This window comes from Numida meleagris, chromosome 2, assembly GCF_002078875.1.
Source record: "Numida meleagris isolate 19003 breed g44 Domestic line chromosome 2, NumMel1.0, whole genome shotgun sequence".
Classification (NCBI taxonomy): Eukaryota; Metazoa; Chordata; class Aves; order Galliformes; family Numididae; genus Numida; species Numida meleagris.
The window spans coordinates 141,117,802-141,143,957 of NC_034410.1; the positions used below are offsets into that span (position 1 = coordinate 141,117,802).

The 26,156-nt window shown below is 42.7% G+C and overlaps 1 protein-coding gene across 2 annotated transcripts in view; it reads right to left on the reverse strand.

Moving 5' to 3' along the window:
* The window catches only part of ZFAT (zinc finger and AT-hook domain containing), a 129,279-nt gene that overhangs the window by 77,364 nt on the left and 25,759 nt on the right, over positions 1-26,156 (reverse strand). Inside the window, exons 1-2 of one of the 2 annotated variants that reach the window (XM_021386723.1) lie at positions 7,182-7,536; positions 6,899-6,980 (exon numbers count right to left, since the gene is read on the reverse strand). The exons of the other annotated variant lie outside the window; for it this stretch is intronic. Of the exons in view, the coding sequence (XP_021242398.1) occupies positions 6,899-6,980; positions 7,182-7,415 (316 nt within the window). The 5' untranslated portion in view covers positions 7,416-7,536. Of the gene's footprint in view, positions 1-6,898; positions 6,981-7,181; positions 7,537-26,156 lie in introns of those variants that run through there. 2 annotated transcript variants of the gene reach the window in all.

The window sequence follows — 26,156 nt, forward strand, 5'->3', positions numbered from 1 at the left end:
CAATAATTTGTGTTTAACAGGCAGAGTTATTTCTCAGTAAAAAAACAGCTTGAACTACACATAAAGGAATCGACATATACATTGCAAGGAGTTATGATATTCTGCCCTAAAGTCGAATACATTAACAGTATTTCTCCCAGACATCAGATCTTATTTGTCTGCTCATGTTAGAGATTTTTTTTTCCATTTTTCAGAACTATTTCAAAAATGTAAAGTTTTTGAAAACCCATTAGAATGTCTCCCTGATTTGTATCACTTTACTGAAAGGACACTTCTTTTTTTTTTAAATCATAATCTACTTTATTCTGTTTCAAAAAGAAAAAAAAATACCCTGAAATGCATGATTACACGCTCTTAATATCTTCAAGTAATCAGTACTACTTCATAATTTCAGTAAAATGTAAATAATTGTCAGCTGCATTTTCCTATCTTAAAAAGAGAATCTCTAAATGAACATAAGTTTTGATTACATACACGTTAGCCTCAAAAAAGCTATATTGCACCATAGATTTATTCTCTAGACCTCTCCCTTCACCTTATAGCATTTTAGTTATCATTTTAATAAAGGCACTGCTATAAAATAATTTTATTTCTCTTCATTTGATAGAGTTGAAAAAAATCAATCAATCCTTGTTTCCTGCCCTTTTCTGCATTTTGATTCATCAAAAATCATGGAGAGAAATACAGCAGATCTACAAGCCAAAACCATTATACTCATTAAGCATAGATATACAAATCTCCCACCACTTGCTAACGCCAGAGCAGCAGCACTCCAATAACTCCTCCTGCAAATGGCTAACTGCAACTCAACCATGTTCAAAACTAACCCCATAACTGTAGCAGAAGCAGCGGGCCTGCGAGAACAGAAAGCTATTTCAGGGCTTCCTTCACCTGAATCTGAACTCATGTTCTTTTTTAATTCGCCAGCACAGGATGACTGCTGAGACAAACCTGCAGTGCAGAACACAGCCAGCCTAAAGGAAAGGAGCGCCTGACCACCTCTGCTCCCACTTGTAGCTGCTAACTAAACTCGGGACCATTTAACTGATTATTAAATACCATAAACGTTTTTCATTTTGACCTAAGAGAAAAAAGTTGTGGAAATGCTGATAAAGGACACGCTCCTGGAAAAAAATAGTCACACGAAAATCAATACCAATTAATACTGTTTTAAGTAAAACTTAATGATATCCAGTATGTTTTTCTAATAAGACCTCAAGTTTACTTTCCTGGGTTAACTACACCCACTGAGTTTGCCAGATGCTACAGAGAGATACGCGGTTTCAGAATAAATTACAGTGAGTGTGTCAATGTTTCTAGATAAGAAACAAGCTTCATCTAAAAAATGATACAAAAAAAAAAATATTAGGACAGAGAAAACAAAAACTGGGTAAAAAAGCACAATCTAAGTTGGTGCTATTAACCACTTTGAACACAACTACGTGACAGTGCTGCTGCGAGCTGAGCTGATAGCTTCATCGGCACCTAAGGGAACACGACGAGTCGAGGGTAAAACACCAAGAAGTGATGGGCTCCAATGGGCTCAATCAAAATTTAAGAGCTTATGGAAAAGTTTTTGAATTGAAGACGTAAGGGTAGGCGACAAGTGCGACACACCACTAAGATCAAGGTGACTCACCCTGAAGTGATACATCAAGATGACTATTTTCAAATGAAGGATGAGACAGAAACAGCGGGAAACAACAAAGAGCACAGAGCTGAGACAAACTGCTGTTTTTTGATTCCCGTTTCTTTGTAGTTGCTTTAAAAAATAACTCACATGCTACTACAGTAACTCAATAAGCCTAATAAGGTGTCAGAATCAGAATGCCGAGCCATAAACAAGGCTACTGACTGACAGGCATCCAAACAAGATTCTGAAAAATACTGTTCTGACACCAGTGGGATAATGCAAAATATAAACTGGAGGAGAAACAGAACAGGACACACTGTTTGTGAGGCAATGCTGCCTGTTAGGGGAAGCTTAGGGTCAAATCCAATTAAGAGATTCTGTCAAAAACAAGCAGAATCTCTAAGGACTGAAATGCTCGCACTGTATGCAGAGCACGAGGATGTGTTAGCAACAGCCTGAGCACAACAGTAAGAATGACTGACACACAGAAGGAGATAAGAGGTTACGGAGACACAAACAACAATACATTTCAGATTTCAATTACCCTTATGCAAACTGGCTAAATATCAGGTCAGGACACGATGACAATATTAAATGTTTGGACACCATTAATGGCTACTTCACCCAGCACATAATCAGAGAAATAATCGGAGAACAGTTCTTGACTTTATCAGAAGTAAAACAGGACCGCATTCAGTGGGACCCTACTTGAGGCTTACTCTGCAATAACGACTGAAGTACGACTCAAAAATCCTTTACAGAAGTGACAAAAAGCCAAATGTTTGTGTTTAACAGTGTGAACTCCAGAAGGTTTAAAAGCATCGTTAACAAAAGAGAAACAAACAACAAAAAGGGTTCTAAAAAGTTAAATCCTTGAAAGCAGCATGAAGGCTATTTAAAAGCATATTTGATACTAATCATCAAAGGTTTTAGAAAGGCCAAGAAAAAAAAGTATAGAGCTTTCTACAGCTAAGTGGCAGTGAAAAGAAGCTTTAATAGAAGAAGAAAACATATTTGACTTACTTTGACAATGTTTGGTCAAATTAGGAAAACCAAAAAGACTTTAAATGGTGACAAATGAGCTCAGTGAAGATTATTTAGGCAACTTAAAAGCAAAATAGCAGAATGCAGCCTTTTTTTTTTTATTTTTCTATTTAAAACACTCCAACAGTAGCAGGCTTTTCTGAGGGTCTGTAGCAAAGAAATACTCTGTATGATGGGAACCTTCAGAGAAGGTACGTCCATACCAAAGCAAGCTTTTCCATTTATTTTCACTCCATAAAGGTTTGGAGAGGATTCTATGAAAGATTGCTCAATACTGGCAAATGCTTTACAGCCAGCCTCAATACAAGCGTAAGAGCTGCACTGCTGAAATACAAAAATTTAAGAGTTACCATACAGTCTTCTAAACTAGATAGTCCTTTAACACACGTAGACCTCCCCCCCAAAAAAAAGAAAAAAAAAAAAAAGAAGACCATTTTCAGCATACATCTTCAGGTACTTTAATTTGAAAAACTAAAAGAAGGAAAAAAAAGATACAGACATAAGGAAAGTCAACAGCACAGTTCTGTATGAGAAGGGGGTAAATAAATGAGAATTCATCTAGCTGAAAAGGACGGAACTGCAGTGTGAGGAAAGGCAAAGAGTAAGATGGAGAACTGTGAAATCACGCCCCAGAGGAGACAAGCAGCAAGCAGTACTACTGGGAGCTCTGAAACCTCAAGGCACTTAGGGATGTAGCTCAGTGATGGGACTCAGTAAATCCATTAGGTTGATGGTTGGACTTGGTGATCTTGAAAGTCTTTCCCATCGAGCTGATTCTACCATCTACTCAGTTTAGTGGATCTCCTCCCACTGTTGCACCAAAGCAGCAAAGAACAAAGGGAGACACTTCTTCATAAACCCTGGAATTTCTTATGATGGGTATAAGTCCACAGCGTTAGCAATATTTTAGGCAAATTCTTAGACGGAAAGTCGGAAAGTCCGCCAGGATCTACTAAGTAGAAAGACACCACTCTGGGCTCCACAAGCCCAAAAGAACCAAGTCACTGCAGGTCTAGCAAAGCCTGGAAAATTATCACTACATACTTTTCCTGTCCTTACATTTTTCTCTAGATATCCCTTAGGAGACACTATTAAAGATACGATGAGTCAAGCATGTCATAAAATTAAGGTCCTTATTTTTTAGACTTTCTAAGATTTAAGTCACAATACAAATGTAGCCCTTAACACAGCTCCATTGCTACAGTACTGAAATATTTTATTCTTTCTCCAATAGAAGACAGTACCTTTGAAAATCTACAAATGCTAAGTATTCCACAATGCACTGACTTGCTTCGGAGTTGTCGAAGACATCAGCAGAAGGCAGAATTTGCATCGTGACACGTCATGAAGCCACCCCAGGAGGGTAAAGGCACAAGGCACTTATCTCCCTCCTCTATCTGAAGCGCATCCTTCCACTCTCACAGTACAAAGGTGTGGTATTTGCATAGTACACTGGCAAAAGAAAGCTGGCCTTTGGTGATTAACTAATCCGTGCTTAAGAATATTGGTGCTTAACTAATGAAGATAGATAAAAATATATATTTTTTTCCTCTTACTCACACTAGATTTATGTAACTTTCCAGGAGCACTTGTAAAAGTTCTTCAAAAGATACTGCCTGCACACATTAATGTTGCGTAGAATACCTCAGAACTGGATTAAAAGGAACGTTCTAATAACTGGTTTAGACCAACAAAAAAAGCTTTCTCTATAAATGGTTTTAAATGAAAAGCAGGACAAAATAAGGAAATTAGCTTTACTGCAGAACTTTAGAATAAACAACTTATCACAAGAAAAAAAAACAACCTTCTCCATCATTAAAAAAGCAACGATACCTACGCTCACACGAAAACATTGCCTTTTCAATGTTCTAAGATCGCCCTCCTGTGGATAAACGCAACACTGCAGCAGTTACCACAAAAATCCGCTCTCGGACACCATTGTACTCTAAGCCATTCAGCCAGACATAACAAAATCATTAGGAACCCCTCAGAGAACGAGCACTCGGCCATAGCTTGCAGGAGGCCCTGGCTGCAAGGCTCTGAACCTGATTTCTGGAGCACACCTGATGGAATCATTAAGGTTGGAAACAACCTTAAGATCAAGTCCACCCATCAGCCCATCCCCACCATGCCCGCTAAACCATGTTCCCCAGCGACACTTCTCCATTGTTTCTTGAACGCTTTCAAGGACATTGACTCCACCACCTCCCTGGGCAGCCTGTTCCAATGACTAACCACTCTTTAAGAGGAGAAATTTGTCCAAATATCCAACCTGAACCTCCCCTCGTGCAGCTTGAGGCCATCAGCTCTTGCCCTGTCACTAGTTACCTGGAAAAAGAGGCCAACCCCCATCATCTCACCACAACCTCCTTTCAGGGAGTTGTATAGGACAATAAGGTCTCTCCTGAGCCTCCTCTTCTCCATACTAAACAATCCCAGTTCCCCCAGACACTCCTCACAAGACTTGTCCTACAGACCCTTCACAGCTTTGTTGCCCTTCTCTGGACATGCTCCAGGGCCTCAATGCCTTTCTTGTAGTGAGAGTCCCTAATCTGAACACAGTACTTGAGATTCAGCTGCACCATTGCTGAGTGCAGAGGGACAATCACCTCCCTGTTCCTGCTGTCTGCACCATTTCTGATACAATTCAGGATTGCCATTGGCCTTCTTGGCCACCTGAGCACACTGCAGGCTCATGTTCAGCCAGCTGTCATCAGATACTTTACCTCTGCACAACTTTTCAGCCACTCTGCCCAAGTCTGTCGTGATGCATGGGGTTGTTGACCAAAGTGAGAGACCCAATACTTGGTCTCATGAAAGCTAACATAACTGGCCTCGGCTCATTGATCCAGCTTATCTAAGTCCCTCTGTAGGGCCTTCCTTCCCTCAAGCAGAATGACACTCCCTCCCAACTTGATGTCATCTGCAAATTTAACGTGGGTGCACTCAATCCCCTTGTCCAGATCGTCAATAAAGGTATTAAATGGGATGGGCCCCAATACTGACCCCTGAGGAACACTACTCATGACTGGTCACCAGCTGGATTTAACTCAATTCACTGCCACTTTCTGGGCGCAGCCCTCCAGCCAGTTCTTTACTCAGCGAAGACTGCACCTGTCCAAGACACAGGCTGCCAGCTTCTCCGGGAAGAATGCTGTGGGAAACAGAGTCAAAGGTTTTACTAAAGTGTAAGTAGATTACACCTACAACCTTTCCCCCATCCCTCATTCTAAGCATGTCACCTGGTCATAAAAGGAGATCAGGTTGGTCAAGCAGGACCTGCCTTTCATGAACCCATGCTGGTTGGGCCTGATCCCCTGGTTGTCCTGTACAAGCTGCATGATCATAGTCAAGATGATCTGTTCCATAACCTCCCCGACACCAGGTCTATAGTTCCCCAGATCTTCTTTATGACCCTTCTTGTAGATGGGTGTCGCATTAGCAAGTCTCCAGACCTCTGGGACCTCTCTGGCTGACCAGGAACACTGACAGATGGTGGAAAACAGCTCAGCAATCACCTCCGCCAGCTCCCTCAGCACTCCTGAGTGGAGCCCATCCGGCCCCATGGACTTGTGACAGCCCAGGTGGAGTAGCAGGTGTCTGTGTGTTTCCTCCTGATTGTTGGGGGGGTGAGGTGGGGAAGACTGAGGTCTGGGAATCATCTCAGTGAATGACAACTGAGAGCCAGATTTCACTATAGAGGAATATGATCCGGTGTTAAATCATTGCAACATCACCAATTCATATTACAAGAAACAAGGCACTGTGAAACAGCACATACACATTATTAGGGCAGTCCCGTCTGCATCATTTTATTTTCACGTTAATCTCCATAAAAGGCAGGCGAGTATACGGCACACAAGAGGCTGTGCTGACAGCGCAGTAGAAGCGCCCAGTTTTAACCATTCATGCAAGAAGGCGGCCGCCTCCCGCCGCCCGCGCCCGGCCCCGCGGCCGCTCTCACTCCCGTGCAAACACCAAACCTCGGACAGCAGGCCTCGCAAGCCCAGCGTGGCGCGGCCGCCTCTCCGCCCTCTTCCCACCGCCCCCCAAGGGCTGCCCCCGCCCCTCACTGTGCTGAGTGGGCGCAGCGGCCGCCCCTCCTAAGGGAACTACTTCGCGCGCGGATGGCGATGACGCCGTACGCGGCCCGGAACTACTTCTCCCTCGCCTCAGCGCTAGCAGCTCCGCGCGCGATCCGCCGCCCTCCCCGGCGCTCACCTGCAGCCGCAGCCTCCATAACCGCGGCGGGGTTGGGGCTCGGGGGCAGCGGGAGAGCTGGCTGGAAGCGAAGCGCGGCGGCCTTGTCAAAAAACAAAAAAACAGAAAAACAAAAAAAAAAAAGAACACTTTCGCGTCAGCGGGCTGGGCTTCACGTGTGCCGCGCCGCTCCTTCTTATAGGAAAAAAATTATATATTTTGATGGAGACGGTGGGGGGTGAGATTGGCCAAGAGGCGGATTATGGCGAATCTGCCGCCTCCGACACGGCGGCTTCTTCCTCACCGACGTCACACGGAGCGCGCGAGGGCGGGGGGTCGCGTGCCGCCCAACAGCTGAATGGCGGCCGTAGGGCGGCGCATGCGCAGCTCCCTCTGCTCCCTCCCCCCTTCGCACCCGGGCGGGTTTCCGGCTCTCGTCAGGGTTGCGCGGCTTCAATTTGTGAGTTGCTGGTTCGTGCTCTGCGCTCGGGCTTCGATTAGTGTCACTGTGCCCCGAGACCCTAAAAAGAGTTCGCATTGAGTTCGGTTCCTAAGGCGTCTTCTTTCAGCTTATTTTTTCAGCTTTTTATTTTTAAGAGGAGGCTGCAGAAAGGCACTTCCCTGACACAGCGCAGCTAGGAGCACTCGTAAAACACCACGTCTGCCCAATATTTTTCAATTTTGTTTCCTTTCTGCTTTGTTTCTCTGTTAACAATCAGTGAATACCGGTTTTACCACTTTTAAATCATTAGAAGTGATGAGCGCATTCGATATTAACAAATATAGCATAGAACTCCAATAGTGTCTGTCACTGTAAATAACGTCAGTGCAAATGATTGCATGGAAATTGCATTATCTTTCCAAATTATTAATGGTATTGTATTATCTGTTTGATTTTTTTCCTTGTCATTCTGCAGATGTATTTGATTAAGTGCAGAGAGCAAAAATTGTTAAAAATGAGAATTCATTTCAGCATTGACTCAGTAATAAGTGGAAAAAAGTTCCTGCTGTAAGAAAAATAATGCATACTTACTGACAGATATACGTCTTTTAAAAATAATTGTTAAGCATCAGTTTATACATCACCATAAAAAGTAAAATTAAGCCACAGTCAGAAGACCTTAAAACCTGTATATTCCTTAAACCTTTCTGACTTCCAAAACAGCTATTTAATGATCCACGGCTTCTAAATACTGCCTGCAGAGCCTCTAACCCAGTTCACAACAATTCTGGTGCTGAGCCATCTCTGCCCCCACTGGGGCAATTTGTGAGCACTGCTACTCTACTCCACTGTCCAGTTAACAAGGGCAATCAATCTTAGTGCTCTTCCTATCTTTCTGGTAGCAGCCTCTCTGCTGCTGCCATGTCTCAAAAAAACAGTGGGGCCAATGTCTGCAATTTTATTTCATTTTGTATTACTTCTTTTTTTAGCATCCCCTGTTGGATACTGAAAGAATTAAGACTTTTATCCTAACAACCAGCTTCACAATTTTACCCCATACTTTAGGCTGCATCAATGGAGTGAGGTCAATTGTATGGGCTTTAACAAGACCAAGTGCTGGGTCCTGCACTTTGGTCACAGCAACCCCGGGCAACACTTACAGGCTTGGGACAGAGTGGCTGGAAGACTCTGCAGAGGAAAATGACCTGGAGGAGCTGACAGCCAGCTGAACATGAGCCAGCAGTGTGCCCAGGTGGCCAAGAAGGCCAATGGCATCCCAGCTTGTATCAGAAATAGCGCAGCCAACAGGAGCAGGGAAGTAATCGTCCCTCTGTACACAGCACGGGTGAAGGAACACCTTGAGTACTGTGTTCAGATTTCAGACCTTTACTATAGTGAAGAAAGACATTGAGAACTTGAAGCGTGTCCAGAGAAGGGCAGGGAAGCTGTGAAGGGTCAAGAGCACAAGTCTTATGTCTGAGGGAATTGGGATTGTTTAGTATGGAGAAGAGGACACTCAAGGGAGACCTTACTGCTCTCTACAGCTCCCTGAAAGGAGGTTGTGGTGTGTTGGGTGTTGGCCTCTTTTTCCAGGGTGACAGTGATAGGGCAAGAGGTAGTGGCTTCAAGCTGTACCAGGGGAGGCTCAGGTTGGGAATTTGGGAAAAGTTACTCCTTTGAAAGATTGGTTAGTCATCAGAACAGGCTGCTTAGGGAGGTGGTGGAGTCACCATCCTTGAAAGTGTTCAAGAAACATGGAGATGTGTAACTGGGGAACGTGCTTTAGTGGGTATGGTGGTGATGGGCTGATGTTTGGACTTGATCTTAAGATCTTTTCCAACCTTAAAGATTCTGTGATTCTGTAATTCTTGTAGGAGTCTTCTGGCCTGAAAAGAAAAATCCATTACCTATCATCAACACAAAATGCCCTTAGATTGCATTCAATAAAAGACAACTCTAGCCAAAAGGAAGTAGGGTCCTTGGTACTTAAGTCAGCGGTAGACATGGGGAATGTGGTAGGCCAGCAGCAGTCAAGGGTTTTTGAGAGGTGGGAGTGAAAATATTTGTAACAGAAACACTAAGATCAGTGCAGATGGAAGTGTGAGTGTGTTGGCAGAGGAAGCTGAAGAATGGTGTGTGCTGCCACTATCGCTCAGTAGTCACTGATACCACAGCACATCTACATGCAGCTCCTTGAGGCACCCAGAGAAAGTAAAGAGCAGACAGCCCCCAGAGAAGACATGAGAGTACATCAGGACTATTGCCTTATGGCTTAGGGGCACGTAAGATGAAAATTACTGCCAAATTCTTAACGTGAAAGACACATTCAGTCACCCACTATGCTCATGGGGCAAACCCAGCACACTCAGGACACATTATGGGGACTTGTCCTCCGGGTCACCGCAAGTAGCTCTGGCCAAACTACCTGAACTTCCTGGTGCTTGTGAATATTAGAGGATAAGTGTGAGGAAATGAAATCAATTTTGTGTCAAGGAAAGAAATCCTTGACACAAAGTCTTGTTGTGTTTTGTTACACCAGTTGGAAGCATTTAACAATACCACCACACTGCACCATGTTGGTTGGTACAGATGCAGATGTGAAAGGGCAGAGAAGAAGGGCTTGGCCAGAGCCAGACTGAGTCTTAGGCCCTAGCAGAAAGGCTGCAAGTGAGAAGCTGTATGCCACCAATACTGGCTTCGCTAATCTTCCTCTTGAAAGACTTGCATTAAAGAGCTGTTACAAAACCTGTGTTTTTGTATTTACACATGGGTCTCAAGTACAAGGTAGCAGAGAAGGACAAGACCTTCCCCAGGCTATGGTCACACACCTCTGCTAATTCATCTCTGATCTGAATGACAGCACAACATTATAGCAGAATTATAAATGGTTATTTTAACCTGTTGACAAGAAACATTTAGGATTATGCCTTTGTCTTTAGCTACTTTGATTCCCACTTTTCACCTCCTGGACTCTTGCTTTGAGTGCTCTTTTTGTCCCTGTTGACATCTCTGCTTCTCGCTGTATTTATCAGCTTCTGGAGAATGTTTTCTGCTTGGAGCAATAAAGATCAAAGCACATGCGTGCTCAGATGCTCACCTCCCCTGAAAGGAAGGGCTTGTGCTCTTTTTACTACATGAGTAATACTCGTCCTTACCTTGGCATTGAAAGAAAGAACATTCTCTTGTCCTTGAGTCATTGAGCCTCACTACAGCAAAGAGGGTGGATTCTCCTGCCAAGAAAAGTGCTTTCCCCAGATCTTTCACATAGAGCCACTGGTTGAGCATCAATCCACACATGGTTTGTTCCTTCTCACATTCATCCAGTTCTGCTTTGCACAATTGCAAGGGTATGTAAAAGGCCATGTTAATAAAGCTTTTTTTTTTTTTTTTTTTTTTTTTTTTTTTGTAAAGAACAAAGAAGAAAAAAAACAACAGGAAAAAAAAATGCTGGAATCTGTAAGTTTTTGTGTCTGGCCTGATCAAAATATTCTGGGAGCTCTGTCCGAAGTCAGCAGAGAACAAGAAAGGCCCTGCTGGGGTACTTGGCCAGGTTGCAGAGACAGGTTAAAGCAAAGTGTTTGCAGCTCTGAATCACAATTTCCACAGCCTAAGCAAGAATACCCTCAAGTTCTTCCAGAAATTCCACCCCATACTGTCATATTAAAATCCACATCATTCATCACCAGCGTGAGTTCACCACACACGAGAGCTGGTTGAGCTAACAAGATAACTAACATCATTTCTAAATGGAGAGCAAAAATGTCAAGATGCCAAAAATGCCAAGATACAGATAATTTTCTCCGGCATCTTTTGAAGATGGAAGCAGTGGTGTTTGTGAATCCTAAGCCATGCTCTGTGGCACAGCATGGTCTCACCTGATGAGGGAATCTGATCCTGCTCTGTTTATTCATCTCCCTCTGTCCTGCTTCCCTTATTTACTAAACACAAGATCCACACCTGCTTATCTCCTTGTCTGACCTCTTTAGCTACCGTGCTTCTCTCAGTCCCGGTTTCTTTCACAGCTGTCTCTCTTATTTTCCCCAGAAGCTTCTTCCAGGTACTTTCTGCAGTTACTCTCTTGCCCCATCTTCTCTCTAGACTCCCCTGTAAGTTCCTACATGCATCAATGTTGATCAAATACCGCTGCCAGATCCTGTCTTCAGTTCATTGGGAATTCTCCTGTTCCAACAATTGTGTCTAGCTGGTATCAGGTGATTTCCCCTTAGCCAAATCTCTTAAAATGGTGGGGAAAAAAACCCAAACCCAGAGAGCACTAGAGCATGCAAAGTTCACATGCAGAGGGAATTAAGTATTGCATAGACTTCAGCCTGTTCCTGGAGCTGGAAATGATGAAGAGTGTAGATGCCCCTTGTAGAGGCCATGGAGCAGATGCTGACTGCTTCTTTTCCTAGTTATGTGGTTGTGCTTTATCAACAGAAATGGGAATATCACTTTACTGAAAAAGTGTTATCACAGGTGTGAAACCAGAATGCACCTTGCTTAGCTGTTCAATAGAGTGGCCCTACAGAATTAAAGCTGTAAAAACAATAAAGAGTTAAAATTAATATTCATAGAATCATAGAATGGCTTGGGTTGGAAGGGACCTCAAGGACCATCAAGTTCCAGCCCCCCCTGCTGCAGACAGGGTTGCCAACCACTAGATCAAGTACCAGATCAGGTTCCCAGGGCCCCATCCCACCTGGCCTTAAACGCCTCCAGGGATGGGGCATCCACAGCCTCTCTGGGCAGCCTGTGCCAGCACCTCACTACTCCCTCAGTGAAAAACTTCCCCCTGACATCTAATCTAAATCTTCCCTCCTTTAGTTTAAAACCATTCCCCCTTGTCCTATCACTATCTACCTGTGTAAAAAGTTGATTTCCCTCATGTTTATAATCTCCCTTTAAATACTGGAAGGCTGCAGTGAGGTCTTCCCACAGCCTTCTCTCCTCCAGGCTGAACAAGCCCACTTCCTTCAGCCTGTCCTCATAGGAGAGGTGCTCCAGTCCTCTGATCATCCTCATGGCCTCCTCTGGACCCTTTCCAACAGCTCCACATCTTTCCTGTGTTGGGGGCCCCAGACTGGGACACAGTACTCAAGATGGGACCTCACAAGGGCAGAGTAAAGAGGGACAGTCACCCCTCTCTCCCTGCTGGCCACCTCTCTTCTGATGCAGCTCAAGATACTGCTGGTCTTCTGGGCTGCAAGTGCACTCTGCCAGCTCAATATTGTCCTGCACAGCTTTTATTTCCATTTGTTTCTGCATGAGCTATTTCTGGGCATCTTTAGTTTCATGTTATACATTGCTTTTTGCAGGATCTCTGACTCATTTAGCATTGCAGGTGGACCTGACCTAGACATGAATTACAGCTACACAGAAAAAGGGGTTACATGTAAAACTGCTTCATGTGATAGAAAAACTGAAAACTAGGGGGAAGGAAACATGACGTTTTGTTATTCTGAAAGCTCTGTTCTTATTCTTTTCAGAGTTTGTTTATCATACACTAAGGAATGTTCATTTACTGTGTGTTCCTCCTGTCCTGGTGTCACGGAGTTATCTCTAGATCTATCCATGTCCGTGACAGGGGGACAGCAGGCCTGCAGGCCCACCGGCCCAAAAAAGGGGAGGAGAGGGTGTTGATGGTTTACAGGCCAGTTCAGCCCAGTTCTGTGACCAGTGGGGCAGGGGACCCTTGGACGTATGCCCTGGGAAAGGGGAAAAGGGGAAGGGTAGGAAGATGGGCCCAAAAACAGAACAGCGGCAACAATCTGAGGAGGAAAGTTCATTTACTAAATATGATATCAGAATGCAAGATAACACAATGTAATACAATATAATTGGCATTGAGGCTAATAAATGAAATAAAATAAGAGAGAGTCTGAAACCAAAGGCCTTACTGTAAAACTGAAGGTGAGATGGCTGGGGAACACAGTCACTGCCGAGCAGCGAAAAAAGAGGGAGTCTTGTGACTTGCGAGGAATTTTATCTTTCTCTCTGAACGCAAAGTCCTCTGGAGTATGTAGTTCTTCTTTTCTTCTGAGAACCAGGTACCCAGAAAGTTGGCAGTCTACAGAACGGGAGCATTAACTCTTTAACTCCCAGTGCTTTACATGATGTTATGATGTGGAATACCGACAACAAAAATCATAAAACCATGCTACCTGGTTGCACACCGTGGCATCTTGCAATCTGCTGTGAAAAGCATTATGTGTTTCTGTAGCTGAAATTTTTAGAATCTGTGCTTAAAACGTGCTAATTGTATTTACCACATTTTTGTGTTGTACAGTCCTCATCCTGGATGCCTAAAATGAAGTACATACAGATAGAGAAACTTTTTACCCTAAACGTCAGTGTTTCACTTTTCTTTTTTTTCCACGCAAAATGAAAACAAAGGCATTTCTGTTGAAGAAGCAAATCAATACAAATACCACATAAGCACCCACAAGAAAATAAATTAAGCTACTGGGAGGTTGCAAAACAGATCTATATAGGACACAAACTAGTGCTATTTAATCGCCTACTTAAAGCAGTAGTCCTTTGTCAGCAACCAGCGAATTATGTGATCAACAAATGTCGGGATCTGTAACAAAAAATATTAGCAGGAAGAACAGAAGAATGATGACTGGTTGATCTCGACACTTCATCAGCTTCCAGTGCTTGCCTTTCTAACCTTGCTTATTTTCATTGTAATATTTATATTTTTTCAAAGATGAAAAACCTTAGGGATTTTAAGAAGTAGAATGCATAAACCCTTCTAGCAGAAATGCAGAACACTGTGTTAGAGACAGAAACAACAGACTGTAAGAAGCCTAGAGATCAACTTTGTGCATGCTGTGAAACTGAAGGAACCAACACAGAACATGGTACACTTCTGCAGCAGCACAAGGAATCCTGCTGTACAGATGCACTGTGCTGCATGCAAGATTACTGCACGTGCTAGCAAACAGTTTTGCACACAGTTCTTACAGGAATCGGTGTACGTCTATGATTTCATATTTTTTAAAGAACAGTTTGACCAAAAGGCACTTTTAGATCAACATGGTAGGTATATTAGACATGGTTTAGTGGGGTTATTGGTGGTAGGTGGATGGTTTGACTGGATGATCTTGTAGGTCTTTTCCAATCTTGCTAATTCTATGATTCTATGATATTCTAAATACAGATGAGCTCGATTTGTGAACTGAGAAAGAAAGCCTTGTGAACAGCACTGTTTTCATAAAGTTTTTTTATTTATTATTATTATTTTGATTAGCACATCAGGAACTAGGATTCTTTTCTCTAGGGATCAACATTTTATTGGATGTTGTTTAAAGAATAAAATATTGATGTACAAAACTGTTATATTTTCGTGTACTTAAAATATTTAATTGGACTTAACTGATGCTCAGGAGATTTAAGCATTCCTTCAAGCTGACACTTTGAGACTCCCTTTGCACATTTGCACCTTGAGATGCATCTTTATTGCTGCTTTATTAATCTTCTTAAAAAAAAAATTTTTCAGCTTCCTAACTGCTAGAGCAAAAGTTTTCTCTTCCCCAACCCTGAGTGCTTGAAGCCAAAAATACAAACACCTACAAAACTATTTCCCCGTGTTTGCAAGTATTACCTTACTGTAAGTTTTAATATTTTGCATTCCCCACACACCACTGCCATTTATATTTCTAGACTTCCCCTGTGTCCTTTTGAGGACACCCTCAGAGCACGCTCCAGATTTGTGCCCAGTTTACAGTCCTGAGATTGGACAGGTCCGTTCTGCAATCACTGGCCTAGCTGTTGGCTCATGTCAGACAGGGACACACGATTCCAGGACTTAGTGGGGCCTTGCAGTTCCCTGGTGACTACAGTTCAACATTCTTCCCTCTCTTTTGTCCCTTGAGTGTTCAGTCCTCATCCGCAGGTTTACTGCCACCTGATCGTGCCTCTTAAACTATGTAGCCAAGAGCTCTGTATTCAATTTGCAAATCCATCTTGATAGATTAAAAAAAAATAACAACGTTTGAAGAGCTATTTTTATTCAAAAAGAGCTTTCTGGTGGCAACTGCACCCAAACAGCAGAGCAGAGTGGTTGGAGACAGGAGCTTTATCACCACTCATTGCTCCATGATCTCTTTTCCTAGGGTCTTCTAAACCTCTCAGTAAGGAGCCTGCTAATTTTACTGAATTCAACAGCGTTTAAACCAATCAACACAACTATAAGCTTTCATTTTCCACTGTAGAGACAATTTGAGTCCACCACCTTCACCTCCAGGTCAGAGACATGTGAACTACGTCAACAAGTATGAGGACTACTCCAAAAGTAACGCTTCCTATTTTATTATGTTGGCCAGCAACATCAGAGGCGGTTGGTGGTGGTATGGCAGTAGAAGCTGAGCCTTCCCACCAAATATTCCTTTACATTTTGTTGCCATGAGACAAATGGCAGCACAGTCTGACAAAGTGGCATCTGACATGGAAGTGTGCATGAAGCAAAAGTGTGCCACTGAATTCCTCCATGGGGAAGAGATGGCACCCACTGACATTCACTGCCACCTGCTGAACATTAATGGTGACCAGACAGCGGATGATAACACCTGATAACAGTGCGGCAGTGAGTGGTGCGCTTGAATTATTGACTGTCTCCTCCCCACACACACTCACCTCCCAGTCTTACACTTCTTTAGGAGCTTCCGTGTTTTAAAAGAAAGTCCTTAATGCAGAAAAATAGAGCATATTTTATAATTTAGTACTATTCAGTTAATCATCAAACACCTTGTCTTCTCAAAATGCTTTCAAGGTAAATTATTTATTAAAACAGCATTGAGGGCTTTATCTTTCACTACCATCTCATCAGTTTACTATCTTCGCTGTGTTCAAACAAATTAATTAGTTACTGGTTCCAGCTTATTTTTGTACTATGAAGTTATGGGACTCATTAAAAAACCCCATCATGAGGTTGGAATTAAGTAGCTCTCCTAGGGTTTTGTAAACTGTCCTTCCACCATGGGAAACCTCTGGCCAAATGTACAGCTGTGTAGGTATTCAACGCTGTCTCTTTAAGATAGATTCTGGAGAGAATGTGAAAGACGTAAGGACATAAGCATAGAAATTAGAATATTTAAGGCATAGCATTTATGCTTAGACTTCTTTTTAAAATGTAAAGATGGATTCCTGCAAAAGAAGCACTCAAAGTGCTACGTTAAAAAAAAAAAAAAGTTTTTAAAAAGTGTATCTCATTAACCTTGACCCTGCTGTGAATTATTATTGCCTTCTGTCCCTGTCCCATTGGTCTGAGTATCCGTGTGGCTCACACGACTCCACCACTACATAGATTTAAGAGGGAATTGTAAAGATACTCCGCACTCACTGTTTTCTCAAAGTATTTTCCCACCGATCACTACGAGGAAGCAATTCCAGCTGACTCTGTGCCCTTCTGGAAGCTCAGCTTGAGAACTGCAAGGAGGTTAATGCTTGGAAATTATCTGAGGTGGTTTTGCAGCTACTTCTATGCTTAACAAAGAGAAGTTGTTGTTGTTTTTCTGCAAAGGTCTCATTTCTTTCCCTGCAGTATCTGCCTGGTCTAACTCTATATGCTTTTTATTTTTCCTGCTATGTTTAATGTGGAGTTCTGTGTTTAGGACTGCATCATTGCCCTTCTCTTGTTCCAGAACATTAACTTTGTGCTTTCAGTAACATCTTTATAATGAAAATGCTAATAAAAATGGGGCAGCGCAAACTACACATTTACAAATCTCTCCAGAGCTTAGCATGAGGCTTATCATAATTCTTGCTGTCTCAGGATTGAATAATCTACTGATACTGATTGCACTGCACAGTTAATTTAAAAATTACCTCCTGCAGGCTGAGAGAAAGGCAACAATTATAAATAACTTCTGAACAAACACATACACACTGAAAATATTTCTAATGAGCAGATTGTCGTTTTCTCAGTATAGCAATAGAATCACTGCAGGACTTGGAGGCACCCTGTATTAATCACATTTCTGCTTGTAGGTTTACACTGTTTAATCCTATTACAACTGTACAGCGTGTTTTTCTCTTGCTAGGTGATGTCAGACTGTCTGGAGACAGCAGCACAGCTGGAATGCTCTGCAGATTTAAATGCTGTTTTTCCTTGTCCTTCTACAGACTTCTTGTTTGGGGCTTGTTTTCTCACATAGGCTCCTATGAGCCAAGAAATGGTATTTAAAAATGAGTGAGTGCTGAGAAGAAGCAGTGTGATTTGCTTGGTCATTTTTTTTTCCCCTCTGTCCAGCGGAACTGTGGTTTAACCCCACAGACAGCTCAGCGCAACGCGGCCACTCACTCACTCTCCCCAGGTGGAATGGAGGAGAGAACTGGAAAGGTTAGAAGCGTGAGAACTCATGGGCTGAGGTCAGGACAGTTTACTGAGTAAACCAAAAGCTTTGTGCGCAGGCAAATCAAAGCGAGGAACTCATTCAGTGCTTCCCATCGGCAGGCAGATGTTCAGCCATTCCCAGGAAAGCAGGGCTCACCACTCGTAATGGTTACTTGGGAAAACAAACGCCATCGCCTTGAATGTCCCCTCCATCCTCCTTTCCCCCAGCTTTTATTTCTGAGCATGATGCCACACAGTATAGAACAGCCCTTTGGCCACTTTGGGTCCCGGGTCTGTCCTCTCCCAGCCCCTGGTGCACCCCAGCCCCTCGCTGGCAGGGCTGTGTGAGGAGCTGAAACTCCCTCAGCTCTGTGCAGCACTGCTCAGCAATCACTGAAATGTCAGAAATCCAAAACACAGCATCACACGAGCCTCTATGAAGAAAACAGCTCTATCCCAGCCAAACCATGACAAATGTGAAACGAACACCACAGCTGGACGAAGGTAGAAATGCATGCATGAGAACAAACTCTGCTAGAAGCTTTTCAAAATGCAGTGCTATCAGAATGGAAGATTATTTATATTTGTGAAAATGTACAAAAAAATCACAGTGCAGTATGCAAACAGTACCATGATTTCACCGTCTTCACCTTTACTGTAATCCAAGGAAATTGCAAATATAAATATATAGGTATCAAATGGAAAAAGTAGATTAATCATCCAGGAAACACACTGTAAATACCAAGAGACAGCAGTGTTGAAGAGGCACAAAGACAGGTGTAGGAGACAGACGTCTTTGTTATCATTTCCCTACTGGGAAAGTTGCCACAGCTCTCACTGAAGAGCGAGCTATTTATAGGATAGCAGAGCAGAGAGAAAAGCAGCACCAACCATGCTGGGTTTGATGCATTAACTGTGCAGTAGGAATTTAACCACCATGAGATACCCAGTGTGCCAGCTCCAACAGTTCATAGGCAACACGTAGCATTTTGATTTGATTACTCCAGAGACCACTGCTCTACGCTTAATTCCCATCATCTTTCTGCAAGATTCACACATCGTTAAGTGCCTTAGCTCCCTCTTAGGAAAACAGGAAACACCACATCTACCTAAACGTTTTCAGGTCCTCTAGTTACATATCATATGTATATAAAAATACATGAACGCTCAAAACTACTTATATTCTGTTTTCCACAGACACTTCATTATAAAATGTGTGTCTCAAGCTCTATGTACCTTTTTTCTTTTTAAATAAATTTAAACATTGTATGATATCACTTCATCTACCCATCGAGCTCGATGGTTAAGGCAACTGTACCCTTGCTCAGAACTTTTTAATTACTAAAAAGTATGAGAAATACAAGATGTAATAATGCATACATTACTATATGCCTAGGGCTTTCACCCAAAAAGGGGGAGAGGAGAAGTAATGGGGACTTACTTATAAACAAATATGAAGTAGTTTGTTTTTTCTTTCTATTGAAAACACTCATTTTCTGGTAAAAATACATCAGAGAGTTAAAAACTCTGACAGTTTAGATATTTAGCTTGTGTCACGCTGGGATTGTTTGCTTGCTTCTCAGCCTATTGCATATCATACTGCAAATTCCACAATGATCATAGCCCAGAAATTCAGTCTCTAATATAAGTAAATATTGATGACTGGAAGCAATCCTCAAAGGAGAAAGGAAAGAGCTGTACATAAGATCTTTTTCAGACTGGTATTCCTTGAACTGCAACAAGTTCTATGACCAAAACAGCATGGCTAGGATATAAGGGGCCATATTTCTATAGATGCTACAGAAAGCTCCATCTCCTTGAGGTCAACAACACAGCTCCTGTAGGCTTCCCAAGGGCCAGGAAGCATGGTCACACGTGCTTCACAACACACAGAATGCTGCTGGCCATTCTACAGGAGGTCAGAGTAGAAGATGAACTCATTTATCTGAACTCTGACTAGGGCTGACAGAGGCTCCAGTTACACTCCTTAAACAGTATAAGCTGCTGGAATTTCCTTCCTTATTACTCCTTCAGTTTAAGCTTGAGTCTTCAGGCTTCATCCTGTGATATCTCAAAAATGAGTAACTATGTGTTCCATCAGGGACTGTTCTGTTAGCCACGCTAGCAGGATTTTCCCGATTCAGGGGCCCATGTGAACCTAATGAGGTTCAACAAAACTAAGTGCAAGGTTTTGCACTTGGGTGGGGGTAATATCAGATACGTATACAAACTGGGAGAAGAACTCCTTGAGAGTACCCTGCTGAGAAGGATTTCAGGGTCCTCGCTGATGAAAAACTTAACATGAGCCAGCAATGTGCGTTTGCAGCCCAGAAGGCCAATGAAATCCTGGGTTCCGTCAGAAGAGGAGTAGCCAGCAGGGAGAGGGAGGTGGTCGTCCCCCTCTACTCTGCCCTCATGAGGCCCCATCTGGAGTACTGCACCCAGGTCTGGGGCCTCCAGTACAGGAAAGATGTGGAGCTGTTGGAGAGGGACCAGAGGAGGGCCATGAAGATGGTCAGAGAGTGCTGGAGCAGCTCTCCTGTGAAGAAAAGCTGAAGGAACTGGGCTTGTTCATTCTGGAGAAGGCTCTGGGGACACCTCGTTGTCGCCTTCCAGTATTTAAAGGGAGATGATAAGCATGATGGAAATCAACTTTTTACACGGGTAGATAGTGATAGGACAAGGGGGAATGGTTAAACTAAAGGAGGAGAGATCTAGATTAGATGTCAGGGGGAAGTTTTTCACTGAGAGAGCGGTGAGGCACTGGCACGGGCTGCCCAGAGAGGCTGTGGATGCCCCATCCCTGGAGGCGTTCAAGGCCAGGTGGGATGGGGCCCTGTGCAGCCTGGTTCAGTGGCTGGCAACCCTACCTGCAGCAGGAGGTTGGAAACTGATGGTCCTTGAGGTCCCCTTCCTACCCAAACCATTGTATGATTGATTCTATGATTTTTTTCTCACACAAATTCAACACACTGAACAAGCTTTTAACACCAATGATGCTAAGAGATAATTACTCAGGTTAGATGATAAGAAAAAAAAGTACATTTTGTAGCTCGCACACCTGAATTATTCTCCCATTTATGGAGTGTTCTCCTGGACTTTTTTTGTTTTGGCAGTGAATGAAAATTAGGCTTTAAAGGTAGCTATATATCTTTCTGCCCCATTTATCTTTCCCTGAAAGAACAGCACAGTTGCATAATACGTGAAGTTCTGTCCGTGTAAACCATCTGCTCAGTTTACTTTCATTACTTTCAAGGGGTTGGGGGTCTTATTTTTGTATCACAGACACAGTTACTGAAACATCCAATAAGAGTAAGAGCTCAGTTTTCATGTTCATACTGGGAAGCTGTGTTAATAAATTAGTCATCTCCGTTATATTTTAGCTGTGAATGTTGCAAATCTTTACAGTTAAATCTGCTTAAGTAGTTATATGCACACTGCATGTTCTTTATATGACGTCACATCTGCACATATTTAGTTTCTCCAGTGATATTCTGATACCAGCCTGCTCCTAGTCTCACCGACAGCAACGAAAAATAAAGGAAGACATTTTAGGAATCAGTGAAGTCATCCAGATGTAACGGAATCAGAATGTGGCCTTCAGACACAACAACTGCTGAATAAAGAGTAATTCATCCATCAGTACTGTTATTCTGCAGTGAGAACAATCAAGGAATCTAAATTATGGATGTGAGCCGACCTGCTACCGCGCCTTCAGCCAAAGGAGCACGATGCTTCTTGTCAGCGCAGCCCTACGATGACCCAAACCAGAGCTTGGTTTTTTGTCCAGCTGCTGCGTACACACATTCTTTACGGCACAGCGCCTTACCTTTGAGCAGTCTGAGTAAGCAAACAAAACGATGAACATCTGTACGGAAACTATTTCGGATCCGATACGCAATAGATTTTCTAGCACCGTGTAAGCAAGAGATGAAAAGCTACGTCCAAAACTTCACTCTTAGCATGAAACACCCAAGGCTATGTAACTATTTGTCTGATACTAAACACGTGAAACAGCTGAACAAAGTTCCTGTTTCCGAAATTCACTCATTAAAAATAGCAATTACCAACTGCAGTGAAAAAAATCTCAAAAGGATTCAGAAAGGAGCAACAAATACAGGAATCTGGGAAGTTTGTGCTTTAAAAGTAAAAATATATTTAATATGCGTGTAATACTACAAATGATACATACACAATATATTGAAATAATAGCAATAAAAAATGATAACCTAGAGAATAAACATCAATACCTCACAAAACTTCTCTTCGTTTTCCAGCGGGAGGAAGCCAGAGCCATAGATGTAGGCATATTTACTGGTGGGAGATGTCATGTTGCTGCTGGAATTCCTGCAGAGCAGGAAGAACATAAATAACCAAGTGAGAAGCTCCTCAGCCCACCCTCCTTACAGTAAAGCATTGAAGGGGCAGCGTGCATACAAACGAGAGGAAGCACGCGCTGCTCAGTGTGACAGACTGCTGTCTCAGAGCAGCACCTAACCCCGATGAGGAAAAAAAAGACAGCAAAAAAGCAAACCCGAAAATAACCTTAATAACCTTATCAGGCTTGACACAAAGCTTTAATTAAGGCTTCTGAGGTTTATGAGTTCTTTCCTAACAGATGCTCGGGAGCGACTCCAAACAGCAGTTTGCTCTGAACAGTGGCAGTAAACAGATGACATTACACAGGTGGGCTGCTTGTGTCTGTTGTTGTCATTCATTAGTTAATAAATACAGGGTCTAAAGGTGGGTATGAAACACGAACTTGGGGGGTTGGGGAAGAGGAGGACATTTTTGGCTTTTTTTCCATAACTTAGTTTAAAAGAAATGTGTAAACAGAGCCTTCCCTCCTTCCAGTCTACTTAGTGTCACAGTGTACGCCTACGTGTTTAAAAGCAGGAATGATACAGCAGTACTTAGAAGAAAATATGGAGCCAAAAGTATTCAATCTCTGAGAAAAGTCAGAACACCACCACACGCTGGCAGAGGTTCCAGCAGCATAAAAATAACATTTTCATGCTGACTTTGGAAATGCTATTTTCAAAGCTACTTCAGCACCCGATCGATTACTTTATAATCCTCGAAAATCAGGAAACCATTTGAATACACTCACCCCCAAGTCACTTCTGTAATTTTGAAACATTTAATCCACGATCTCAAGCAGCAGGGATATCAGATCTAAGTAAAGGGAGCCTGAAGTTACGCATCTTTAGGGATGAAGGCTTTCTTACAACAAACCTCACTGGGCCGCAGCATCTCTGCAGAGCGCAACCCAGGCTGATGCACCAAAAAACTCAACCATCAGTCAAGAAGCTGTCCCCTGTAAATAATCAAATAATGATCAGGAAGCTCACAAGCACTTCTGGATTTACGTCCTCTTCATGTTACAACACTCTTGTTCACTAATTAATCCCTTCTTGTGCTTGCTGCCCATACACACTGTTTGGGTACTGTGCAAACTGGCAAAAACAGCAGCCTTGCAAACCTCTGTTTAGCTTCCAGTATTCTCCTGAAGCAGCCTTGCGTGCCTAAGGTAGTTAAGTATGAACCCCAATTACGCGTAATTCCCTCACAGACAGCAGGAGTTTGTCCAGTTATTGAACTTGGTCTCTAAAGTAGTGCTTCTGTTATTACTCCACAGCCATCGTTTAAGGACTACTACTACTACTGACTCAAAAATCTCAGATCGACCCGTGCAAGTGTCCCCCCGACCTGGTATTCTGCGTGCAGTCTTCTTGACACATTCAGTTCTAAATTTGGAGCTGCTCCTTCCCAAGGCTTCCTATCCGGAAGTAACTTTTCTAGAGAACATTGCTGCACATTTAAAGGTGCTCCCTAATATTTGTGTTTTCTTGAATTGGCTTTAGCAAATATAAATAGGAAGCAGCACTACCTTTAGGATTCAAGGGAGAACACCTTAACTCTCTGAGGGAGAACGAGCTGCTTCGGCTAGAATAGCCATTTTGCAGATTGTTTTTTTCCTTCTTTTACGTCTTTTCAAAGAAAAAAAAATACACTTTTCCTGAGGGCCTATCACTGCCACAGCGGCAGCTTTCACTGGAAAGGAGAAGCCAGCAGACGTTCTCCTGCTCTTGGCCTCCAGCACCAACATTGCACACACACTAGTACATCTCGCCTGAAAAATGGGTATTAAATTACCTTTACTTGCCCATCCACACAGTGAGACCTCCTTCCAATCCAACCCAGTCTGCTCCTACCTTGGCACGCGATGTGACCGAGCAGTGCCTATGCTTAGGGAACCAGAGCTGCTATGGAAGTGAAAATACTGGGCATGTGTTCTATCTCTGTACACAGGAGTAAGGAAACAACCTGCAATCGCTAAAGGATAGCTTAGCAGTATACAAAAGACCTCAAGTGGTCTGCAAAAATGTCCTATTTCATGAAATCACAGTCAGCTATACCATTCCAGCTGACTATTAATTCTCAAGTGGAATCCAGGTTAAGAAGAGATTTGCCAGCTTACATATTCCTTAGATTGCAAGCATGAAACGTCACCAAAAAATGTATCATATTCCCTACTAACTGGTACTAATCAGTTCTACTAGTGCATTAATACTGGGGAAAATGGGTTTACAAACTGCATTTGAAGTATACAATTTCGGCAACTTTTCCATAACCTTAAGTAAAGAGAGCGCAGTTCAGAAAGCATCATTCATCCCTGCCACCTCCCTTTTTGCTGTCAGAGAGATAAGGCTTGTGCAACGTTTGGAGAAATAGTTTTTCATGTTATTAAAATAGCAGATGCCTAAGATAGATAAAGCCATATTGTTTACAGGAAATTATTTCTCTCAGGACAGAGATGTTATCAGGTAACAAATGATCCCGACTGACATAAACTACATTTCCCTCATGGTGCATGCAGAGCCCGTGCATTGCTTTCTTGGGTTAGGTTCTCCCCCTTTAAACGTACACAGCATGGGTGACAGAGACAGACCGAGCTGGCAGCATGCATTCCACTGAACTGACGTCCACATCAGAGTTAAAACTCCTGCTGCTGATACTCAACTACTACAGGATTACATGGAATTCTGCATAGTTTTTATTAACTTTACAAAGAAAAACTTTAAAACATGAACGAAGCTGGCTAGAACTGGCATAGCTGGTTAGGAGTACACAATTACTGGAAGCACAACCTTAAGTGAACAAAACAGGCGAGAAAAATCGGTCTCAACATACTTTTATTTAAATAAGTTTGGATTTTTACCATCAGGAAAACAAAAACAAGAAGAATTGAACAGAGACGTAAATGCATGATTTCAAAAGTAACAAAAAAATACATTATCTGTGCCTGCGCTATTCCAGATCAATCTGTTGACTAATGCTAAGCCACTCACCTCTGCCACCATATCTAAGTAGAACTTCCAGACAATCTCATAAATCAGACACACTGCGGCCTCTGCCAGATATTGACCCAGCTTTGCTTTACTCCATCACCGGGGCCATGGGACTGACTTATCTGTTCAGAAATCACCAACACAATGGATGAAAAATGAGCGTGCTTTACAAGTTTTAGATTCCGTGGTGTTCCACTTAGAATCTTTACAAATATTCATAGAATCTTAGAATGGCCTGGGTTGAAAAGGACCTCAAAGATCATTGAGTTTCAACCCCCCTGCTGAGTGCAGGGTCGCCAACCACTAGACCAGGCTGCCCAGGTTATATTCTAGGTTACAAGTCTGACTTTTACTTTAGCACCAACCAGAATGGCAAGCATTAACCAACAGATATAGCTACAGAGAAACAGTACCAGAATTAGTCTATCCAATTCTCAAATTAGAATTTTTGTAGAATAAGACAGCTTTTCACATCAGCACCTGCGGCAAAGCTGTGCAAGCAAGGGTGCACATGTTCATTCAGTTATCAAATCCTCTCCTGACACCATAACAGAAGAGGAACAAACGCATGGCAGTGCGGCTTACCTTCACAACTCTCCTCTCATGCTATCAGTCCTCTCTCTTTCTCAGTGTGGGTTGTCTCCCCTAGGAGCAGCCAACCTGCTTGGAAACCTTCAGCAAGAGCATCACTGTTGTCTAACGTGCATTCATCCATGGAACAGCTACACTTTAGTTGTTTCCCAAACCACTACAGAATTCAAACTGCTGCAAACCCCAAATACTCCGAAATAGCACAGATTAAATTTTGAACTTTCAACAGGTTGTTGACCAATTTCACCTTTTTTTTTAAAACATTTTTTTCCTATCTTTTAATAGCCACGTCAAAAAGTCAAGATTTCTCTTTAACAAAAACCCTAAGACTACCAGTTTGTACCTGTTTGTTTCTACAACTTGAATTTTACATCTCAAGTGCACTTCAACCCATTGAAATGCCACGTACACACCCACGCCCAGTCTGTTCAAACTGCTTCCTCGCTACCCCCACAACAGCTCTTATTTCCAGGCAAAGAGCACTTGCTGAAAGGAGCCTTGGCACCTTTTGATTGGTGGTAACACTGATTTGAGGATTCCTTCTCGTTGTCAAATCCT